At 49.9% G+C, this 10,546-nt stretch overlaps 1 protein-coding gene across 1 annotated transcript; it reads right to left on the bottom strand.

Moving 5' to 3' along the window:
* Positions 1-1,471: 1,471 nt before the first annotated feature.
* On the bottom strand, positions 1,472-10,501 carry SPMAP2L (sperm microtubule associated protein 2 like). The gene is made up of 8 exons (XM_074905943.1): positions 10,437-10,501; positions 7,446-7,505; positions 6,304-6,426; positions 4,608-4,745; positions 4,174-4,294; positions 2,938-3,069; positions 2,257-2,432; positions 1,472-1,663 (listed from the first exon to the last, which is right to left on the bottom strand). Exons 1-8 carry the CDS (start codon positions 10,499-10,501, stop codon positions 1,549-1,551), a joined length of 930 nt encoding a protein of 309 aa, XP_074762044.1. The 3' UTR covers positions 1,472-1,548.
* Positions 10,502-10,546: the final 45 nt, after the last annotated feature.

Here is a 10,546-nt window from a genome sequence, read left to right as displayed (position 1 = left end):
TGCCACAGGGATAGGCCACAGACATGAGCAAACTCCTCTTTTAGGGCATCCACGGGTCCATCCATGGCAGCCCACATAGCCCCACACACACCCCAAGCCCCGAGGTGGCAGAGGCTGGCAGTGCTGGGGTTCCCCTGCAGAGCAGGGGGGGGCAGACCCCAGCCTCCATCAGGCCATTCTCAAGCCTGAGGGATGGAGTTGCGCTGAGGCTCTTGCACAAAGCCCAAACTCTCATCTGCCGGCACAGGACAATGTATGGGCTAAAAAATAACCAGCACTGTTTCCCAGTGACCTTACCTTGTTCAAAAGAGTTCAAAAATCTTCTGCTCAGTGGATTATTGAATCAATTAGTGGATCTTCTGATGAATCCTCTTCTGGCTTGTGGTCACCTGCCTCTACTTCTTTGTAAAGTTAACCCAGGGAAGATTAAGATACACTGGCATTGAAACTGCCACAAGCTTTCATTTATGGTTTTTGTCCCTTTCTGGAGAGCAGCTTGCCTCAGTATTTCCAGCCCATCGCCAGTAGTTAGGCTGCCAGTGCAAAGCACACCACATTCACAGGAAACAGATAAAGGCAATCTCCCTGTGCCATGTCCCACACAGGCTGTGTTGTTCCCCTGCAATCCAGCTGCCAAACTGACGCACCCACAGACTTGACTGGAGCTCAAGAGTTCATTCTGCAGAGTCTGGCACTGATACCTGTTTGCTTCTTAGTCTTTGCAATGTGCCCTCTCCCTTACTTTGCTTTTCTGAGTTAGGCCCTAAAAATCACAATGCAGAGCTCCATTATGTTGCCCAGGGTCACACAACTGAGTATCTGAACTGCACAGATTTAACCCATGAAACTTGTATCAAAGATGCATGCAAAGCAAAGCACTGGATCTGCCTGTTCTCCAGGCAGTTGAGAAAATGGGCCCCAAATCCAAGTCAACTCAACATATGTGCCACCCCAGTATTTCCAAAGTCTGTACTACAGATTTGCACCTTATCAAATTCAGCCCCAGATCTGGAATTTTGCAGCCTTTTGTGCTTCTACTTCTTGTCACATGCACAAAACTTGGAGCGTTGCTAAGAAGGTCTCTAAACTTTAGCAAAAATTTTGAAACCAAAGGTCAGAAATTGTGTTGCATCAACCTACGGCATGTCGTTGGCTTTGGTTTGCCAGACTTCCTTATGTGAAAGAACAGTTCCTGTGCTGGCTTCCCCTGCAGCTGTTTCATTCCTTCTTTAACTATTAGAGTAAAAAGATAAGAAAGGTGATAAATTCCAGATGTAACACATCCTAGGGAAAGAGGCTTCCCACATTAGGTCAAATTCTGCTCATTTTCCCTGGTGACTATTTTGTTCTTAAGTAATGACCATTTTATTTAACTCCCCAGATAAGCCCAGTAAAAGTGGCTGCTCATAAGAAAGTGTTCCTGCTGGGTGCTGCCTCCACGCCATGTTCAAGTAGGTTTTCCAGCCACAGCCCAGCCCAAAGAGGGTGATGTTCCAAGGGCTGATGGAGGCAACTGGCACAAGCAGCGGACTGTTCTTCTGAGGGAGCTCAGCGCTTAATTGGACGAGCCAGGTCTTGGATCCGAGCAGAACAAGTTGCCTTCTTAGCAGTCTCCTTCACCGTGAATGCGTCTGGGTTGAATTGAGCTGAGTCCGTAGAAAGCCTGGGGGAATGATGACAGAGCTGGTCAAGTCCAGCTGGAGTGGGACCCGCTCTCAAAGCTGACACACCTCCACCTGAGCCCTGCCCTTTCTTGTCAAGAGAGGCCAGAAGCAGTCATGCCTCTGCTGTTGTCACCAGGACACTAGTGAGGGGATGCCCCATCTCTCACTGAAGCTGTCACAGCCACTGCAGCCAGGCACTCCCTCACCCTCTGTGAAACATCCTACCCAGTGCTTCCTGCAGCCCAGGCTGAGGCCAGCTGCATCATGCTGGGCAGCATGAATGTGCTACTGTGCCATGTGTCAGCTGGTTGTTTTTATAATTGCAATTAAGAATTAAGAAGTCCCAACCAGTAATTCCTACTAGGATTAGAAAGTTCCTATTTCTTCTCTTTTTATTCTCCTTCCGCCTCAAAAATTATTTTTAAGCCACAATCTGTGTAGCATTAGCACATCCAGTCATATAAATTCCATGCATTTTGGAAGTGGAAGAGCATTAATCACACTGGCTAAACTCAGAACAACAAGGTGCTGTGGCCTGCACAAAATGGGCTGACAGCTGATCATTTCCCCATGGCAGGTAAGCAGTACCTACCTTTTGCGAGGCTGGGCCAGTTTCGTGAGCCTTGGTGTGGCCACTGTGTGCTTTGCAGCCTTTGTCACCGGCCACTCAGCATCTCGCAGGGGCATATAATCAGGATGCAATCTTTTTGCCCTAGCCAGCTCCAGGGTCCGAGGGCTTGCAGTTGCCTTCTGAGCCAACTTGGAAACCTGTGGAAGAATGGGAAGGAAGGTCCTTACCAAGTGCTCTTGGCATTCAAGAGTGACCAGCCTGCAACTCAGTGTCCCCAGGTTCACAGCCACTGATCACACATAGACAGGGCACAATCCTGTCCACAGCTGTGTCTGGCACCAGACAAGCTGTGGAAGGAGAAATCATTGCCTGGCCAGTCCCATAACCTGCCCTCCAGCCTCCTCTTACTCCAACCCATCCCCCACACTGGAGATCCCAATTAGACACTTGTCCATCTCTCCCCATCCCAACAGCTGCAGGCTAGGCACAGGTCTGCCCTTCTCTGGGGATGTCTGCTGGGAGTCAGTTCATGCTCTGGATGGAGCACAAGTCCTGCTCTCTAGCCCAGAAAGCAGGTACGTCAGCCTCACTGACAGCACCACATCCAGGGCTGTCACAAAGAGCCACCAGTGACTGGGCACCCCTGCCCTCCCCTCTGCCCAGCGTCACTGCTGTGCATGGTCCTGGGTGATGCTGCCTTACCGGACGAATGACAGATTCAAGAAAGCTGCATTCATAGCAGCAGGTCACCTCCCTGACCCGGGGCTCTGCAAGACGCTGTAACCGTGAGGATGCTCTGGCCAAGGCCGCAGCATTTGTAATCCGTGTTGGCACCTGCGTGGGTTCAGATGGAGGAGGGATGTGCAGACACAGAGCTTGACACAGCAGTCCACAGGGACACGCTCCCTCCCCAAAGGGATGAACACCCAGCACCCTTCCTCTGCAGACATGGGCACAAGAAGGAGCACTCTTACTTTCCCAGCACCCGTTATTTTTCTTTCACCGGAACTATAAGGTAATTTTGGCATTATTGGGATTTGTATGTCTCGGCTAATATGGCTTTTTTCCTCAGATGTCACCCACTCATAGCCGGAGAGGAATGCCTGTAATGAGAGCCTGTGTAGCCAGGTAAAAGCGCAGAGAAATTTCTTCCAGTGATGTTTTTCATGTTCGTCTTCCTGGCTGAATCAATTTTCCTGCTAAGGAGAGACGCTCAGGATTCAGGGTAAAAGTGCTGATGCAGTTAACTGCATTCCTACAGCAAAAGTGATTACTGCTCTAGCATGGGACTTCTTCCCCTATTTTTTCACAGGGTTACGGATGCCAAGGCCTGTTTCAGCACAGCCTCCCTTATTTCACAGCCCAGAGTCTGCAGCCAGAAATGTAGCCTTTGCCATGGAAATTACTGTAATCTGAGGTTGCCCCAAACCCTTTTACCCCTGCCAAAGCAATGACCCACCTCAGTGGAACAAGTTCAGAAATACATCTCTAAATTAGGCTTCAGGTAAAACACTGTTAAAATACACACTGTTAAAATATACATAGTATTTACAGGCTCGTGCTCCCTATATACACAGACTGGAGTACAGCTGCCCAACTGCAAACATGACTGTACTCCCTAGGAGCTGAATAGGCCACTCTCATTGGGTTTCTCCACCTTCTGCTTTATCAGGGGATGCAACCCAGATGCCTCCCTTGTCTCTCCTGCTATTCTAGGCTGCTCCAGCCTGGCTGTTTTCTGTCCCTCAGCAGGGGGATTTTCAAAGACAGCATCTCACTCCGAAAAGGCAGTTTCTCTCAGTATCACAAACCCCAGCAGAAGTTTCTCCCTTCCAGAGCACACACTGGGCACATCCAGGGGAATGATACAGGGTGTAAAACTCAGGACCGTTTTCTGTATCACTGTCCCCTCCAAATCTCACTCAACCACTTCCTCACCTCTCTGGCCAGCAGGAACTCTGGGTGCAGCACCTTTGGCTGGGCAAGCTCCATGATCCGTGGGGAGGCTTTATAGCTCCGTGCAGCTGGTGACACAGGCCACTCGGGGGACTGGCGAGGTCTGGAACCAGAGAGTCATGGCACTGCCACTCACAGATATTCCCCCACATGGGTTAAACCAGGCTGCATTTGGAACATTTGAGCCTCATGTTTACTGCAGTAGAAGGCAACTTTGTCTTGTGGCCATTTCCAGTGCAGAACCCACTCATCCCATGAGAGAATCCAGAGGTCCAAATCCAGCAGAGTCCCTGCTCTGCATTTTGCCCTCTGTTACACACATCCTCTGTTCCTGTATTTATTACTTTGAAGCTACACCAATGCTACAAGACCCAAGGGCCTACCTATAGCACCCTACGGGCTTTCTGGCCTCTCACCTTTGCCGCAGGTAAGCAGCTGAGCATTTTTTAGGTTCAGACAACTTCAGCAGCCGATCAGAAGGGAAGGCAAAATCCACTGCCAGGGGACGCTCCCAGATTGTTGATTCCCGTCCACAGCTGTACAAGAAGAGGGGTCTTGAGGAACAACAACACAGAAGAATTAGTAAAAAGTAACTGACAGAGAACGTGATCCTGGCAGATGGTATCCTAAGTCTAGTTAAGCATCCATGCCTTCTGCATGTACAAAAATTGGCACCAGTACACATGGACAAGCCATGAACAAATGGACATTTGTTCTTGAAATTTCCTGACTTTAAAGGTATATGCTGTTTGCATATGCAAAGTCCTCTTTTAAGCACCCTCAATGCATTGCTTTCAAAGTCTAGGCCTTTCCCTGAACCATTTCAAGAAGCCACTTCACAACACACATCTGGCAGCATCTCTGTTGTTCAGCTCTGTCAATTTAGAAATCTTTCTGTTGCAATGGCTTAATAGCACCTTGTGCTCTTGCAGCTCCTTTCACCTTGGGATCTCCCCAGGCTTGCCTAGCGCATGCTCATCCAACTTTCTGCCAGCCATAACTGTTGGAAGATGCCTGTCATCAACAGAGAGAAGAGGTGAGCAGAAAAACGGGAACGGCTGTCAGATGGACACTGTTAGTCAGAGGTAGAAGTTCTCAGGGGGATGAGAGCTCTTGAACTGATGACAGTAGCAGAGGAGAGAAAACTACAGACATGCGTATCTTGACATCCCTCCAGGTAGAGGAAAGACCGTAGTGCAACAGAGTTTCATCTCCATTCTCATTGCTAGGACTTCTTACAGACTAGCAACCACCACCCTGTCTCCAAAAGAGCTTCATCCTCTCCAACAGAGCTACAGATGAATTGCTGCAAGTAAAGGAGCATCACCCAGCACCACTGAAGTTTGCATTTTTTACATAATTTTTCACTCCTGTTCCCAAACATGGACTAGTTTTTCACCATGCAGTGAAAGCAGAGGTTTAACTCAAGGCAAGAGACCTTTTCAGCCAGCAGGATGCTGCAAGATTTCTCTGTTCATAGCATTTCCTAACTTTTATTCTCAAGATTTGGGCCAGGCTCCAAAAGGATGCAGGAGATCACTAATTGTGTCCAGGTGCCTGGCTGGGCTGCATCAGCCCCAGTATGGACAGACAGTCCCTCTGTATGCACAGGTCTGACACACACATGCTTCCATCAAGGCATACATGCACATGATATCTCTGCTTCCAAGCCAAGGCAGAGTTATCTGGATTTTTTGTTGCAGCAGAGGAACATGCTCCCATGTGCTTGAAGACTGACATCAAGGCAAGGCTGCTCCAAACCCAGAGCTTTAAGCAGACCGGCAACCACCACATGTTGCAGAAGCCAGGAAGCAGGGTATGAGGAAATAAAAGGGCACCAAAACTTAGCACCCCCCAATTCCTCCTCATTTTGGAAGTCAAGCACTCAGGGTGACTACACTCCTATGGCACTTTCTTCCCTGCTACACATGGCCCCTGTTCCAAGGACCAGTACAGCCTGGTGGGTCACAGTGGCATGGAGCTCCCTGGGGGGCAGCAGCGGCAGGAGACAAGATGGCATCTCCCCTTTCCCTGGGAGCCAGCATGTCACCCTGATTAGAGAAGACCCTCTGAGCTGCCTCCTTCCCTAGGACATGCTACCACATCACTGACCTGCACTGGTGCTTGCCAAAATCTTTCTTGGGCTTGGCCAGTGCCACTGTTCTTGGGGATGGTCGAGCTGTCAAAGCATCACACGAGAGGGTCCAGATCATCTCTTGGTTTCCCCACACAAGCCTAGCAAGAACAGCAAGGGTGTGAAATTTCAGAAACAATGCACAAGTGTGAAATATGCTTGCTGGGGTTATCATGCCCTGCCTAGGATAGGACACCCACACAGAGTCCCTACAGCTCCCCACAGCTGTAAAGTGCCACTGCCATCTCTGAGCACTCACCTTCTCTGGCACTGAATTTCCTAACACTGTCCAGGTGTTGTTGACAACTCAAAAAGAAAAGAGCCTTCAAGTGATGAATGTGGTTGTACAGTTACTAGTTGATATGCAGAAAGGGTCATTTCATTACATCTCTGAAACCCCTGGGGGAGTTTCATGATTGCATTTTTCTTGCCTCACCATTACCACCTAACTATACCACAGGTATGACAGTAAAAATAATAATAATAATGTTATGGTCAGGGTGTGCCACAGAAAGTGGGTGAGGTTTTGCAGCATGTTAGTGGTTATTCTCCTGTGCCCAGGGCGAATTTGGAGTTGTTCATCCCCCCCTGATAGAGAGACCATGGTGGAAGAAGGTACCAGGGTATTCAGGACAGGGAACAGCATGACAATGGGTTTGTGGAGCCTTTTTCGAGTAGAGACACTCACCCAGACCATGGAGAAGGGACGTTATTAAGAGATTGTTGCCCTGGTTTGTTAAGCCATAGCTTGGCCACATAATGCAAACGGCAACTCTGTTCCTAAAGCTGGACTGTGTCCTCCAGGATACAGCAGCCTGCAGCTGCAGTGAGGTCCAGCCTCCTCACACCACAACACCATCCTACCCAGCAACACCTCAGCAGGGCAGCTCAGATGGGGCAGCAAAGGCAAGACTTGGGTCAAGCCCAGCTTTTGCACCAAAAACAAGAAAGAGCAAATTGAAGAGTCCCTCATGCAATGAACATCTCAATCTCTGCTTTTCTGGAGTCACTTGTGCTCTTGAGAAGCAAGCAACAGCAAAACAAAAGCAAAGGGTCTGCACCAGCTGAAGCCCCATCAGTCCCCAGCCCTTGAGCCAGAGCTGTCTGGACACATCCTTACCTGGGATCATGTGCACAAGCTGCTTCCCTGGGTTCTGCAAGTTCCCATATCCTGTCAAAACTGCAGAAAAGGACGAATCTGCTATTAAACACACAGTTAAACAAACAAAGCATAAAGAAGTTACTACTGTACTCAAAGCCATATAACACACTCTTGAACCCCCATGCTTTTGCCTCCACCGCTTATGAGTGTGTATAAGGGATCTCCCTCCACGTAACTTTCCATCCATTTAATGTGGTGAACTCACCAGGCCATGGATTTCTGTGCTTTCTCTTGGATTGCAGAGTCACAAATTTGCAATTCTGCCCTGACTGAAGGGTCCCTTTGGGACATGGCAGAGAGCAGAGGAAGTTACTTTTCTAATTAATAACATGCCATGCAATCCCAGCACATAGGAGATGGATAATCTCCCAGCCTAAAGGAGCCAAAATGAACAGAAACGCCAGTTATCAACAATCTTGTGGTTTGCTAAAAGGCACCATGGAGACAGCACTGTTCCCACATGGTTTTAGGAGCACAGGTAAAGACATATTTTTTTATTTATAATTTTCTTTCAGTTCGTTTAGCACAGAGGTTTTAGATGCTATAGAGACACAGGAATATACACGGTCTATGCCCTAGGAGCAGCATGAAAAGTTTTTACTGATTATTCATCAGACCAAAACCTTTCAGCAAGATCAGATATCACTCTCTGCTTCTGATGCTCAAGTGTCCCAGGCCTGAAATCCCAGTGGCTGGGAAGCGCTTGTTTTGTGAGCCTGGGTATAAAGAGAATGACGAGATGACACCAGTGCCACAAGTACGTTGCAGAACTTGCTGGTGTCACAGACCAAGCCCACACCCACCTACTGGGGCTGCAGGTGCCTGTCCCCTGCCAGTTGGGGAGCAACCACAAAATGTAGGCAGCTGTGGAGGTGCCCCACCATGGAAAAAGCACAGAAGATGAAAGCCTGGGGCATTGTTTCCCTGCTTAGTATCACTCGACAATAAGGCAGCATAGCCCTAGAGAGGAGCAGGGACACCAATAGAGATGTTTGCTGACAGAAAAAAAGTCTGTGCTTTGGGGACACACCTATGGTTTCTCTGATGGGGCTGATACTTCTAGAGAGACACCAAGCCCTAGCAAACACTTGCCAGAGAGCTCAGCTCCACAGAGACTCTTGCAATGGCAGGCTGCTGTTAGAGCGTCCTCGCCACACGCTCCCTGTGAGATGCCTACTGGTTTATCTTCCCGTCATGCCTAACCACCGGTCACAATACTGCACAGTTCCCACTGAGATCACACAGAGGGAACTGCCTGGGAGACTTTGGCCACCTGCCACCAGTTCAAGATGGAACACAATCTGGAAGGCAGCTATCAGGAGCCAAAACCAAATTTCAGCTGTTCATTCCCAAGCGCCTCCCCAGAGGCTTTTCCTTGCAAAGGGGCAAAGAGGTGAAGGATAACCATGCAGAAGTGTCCCCCCCAGCCTAGCTGCGTTGCAGAGCTGAAACCATCCCTGCAGACAGGCTCATCCTGCAACAGATCCCCCACATCACCACAGCCAAACCCAGCACAAAGTGCACATGGCCCTAGTGCTCCACATCGCTGGCTTGGACACTGCTGCACAAAGCTTGCACTCCCTTGACCCAGCCAAGGGACGAGTGACATGTATGTCCAAATCAGGTCCCTCAACTCATTTGACAATTGTTTTGATTTTTTTCCAATTACAAAAAAAAGATTACTTTCTACTCTTTTTATCATGGCAAAAGCTCTGGACAGACAGGCATCCCCACACAGGATGCACTTGCAGCAGCTCCGCAACTTAAGAGTTAACCTACCTCACTGACAAGTGCCATTTGGCCCCTCTCATGCTTCCCAGCAGGGAAAACGAGGCCTTGGTGCAGCCATAGAAACACCTCCTCTCCACTGCCTGAGCAGACACACTGCTTAAGGGGGATCAACTCCCTTTGAGATCAATTCCTTGTAAAGCAAAGGGTCACAGCTTCTGTTTTAAAGGGGCAGGACAGTCAGATACTGTTTGTCATGAGAAGCAGAGGAAGGGGAAAACCAGGCATCATTTCCTCTGTATGTTTATCACTGTCATCAATGCAGTGCTCTGCGTAAATCCCCATCTGAACTCTCCCCAAGAGATGTGGGGCACAGCCTGGACACCGAGCCAGGAGGTTGGGGCTGGGTTTCTTACCTGTCACGTGAGCGTGCAGACAAGTAACGAGAAACTGCAAAGACAAGAAGAGGTGAATTTAAAAGCTTGGTAACATCTGCAGCCTTGGCTGCCTGCTCCTCAGTGTGAAATAAACTCAAAGCAGATGATGTTTCTGCGTCTCCTTAGGATACAGTTGCTTGGCAGCTATTTGTAGTGTTTTTCCCTGGTACCTTCCTGGTGCGGCTGCATAGTAACATGCTTGTACATGAAGTGTTCCTCTCTGGTGGCTGCTCTTCACCGAGCAGTGCTGGCAGCCCCCAAGGCCGCAGGACAGAGCACCCCCAGCACCACATCCCCTCACCAGCATCCTCCTCCTGGGAGCACCAGCAGCCACTGTCAACCTGCAGGCTCCCACTCAGCTCAGCATAGCTACCCCTTACCATTAGCTTCAATAACTTCAAGGGGACATCTTGAGAGCCTCAGAGGAGTAGCAGCTGTATTAAACCGGGACTTTGTAGCAGTACAAGACAAGCTGCCATGTTTTAAAGTGGGGGGCCAGAAAGCCAGAAACTTGGTGACACTGGCACAGGGCGGAAACTAGGCACGGATGCTGGGGAGCCACATGCCCCAGTGTCAACAGCAGCCATGCCACGGGCATCCCTTTCCCCAGCAGGTGCTTGAAGCTGTGGTGCCAGGGGCCTGTTAGCACCAGCTAGCCACACCACACACGGGAGCCCTCCCATGGCAGAGCCCCTGAGCCCCAGGGGGTAAGGGGCCAGGGCGCAGGGGAGCCACCGCCACCACAGGAGGGGTGGCCCCCACCAACAGCCACAGCCCCCGGTACCCGTGACCAGCCTCTGCCACCCCGTCCACCCACCAGTGCATGGCCCGGCAGCCACCATGGCGCATACTCCCGTTGCCACAGCAACAGTGCAGCCACAGCCCCACCGGTTC

This window comes from Athene noctua, chromosome 4, assembly GCF_965140245.1.
Source record: "Athene noctua chromosome 4, bAthNoc1.hap1.1, whole genome shotgun sequence".
NCBI classification, from domain to species: domain Eukaryota; kingdom Metazoa; phylum Chordata; class Aves; order Strigiformes; family Strigidae; genus Athene; species Athene noctua.
This window is presented reverse-complemented; position numbering and strand designations above follow the sequence as displayed.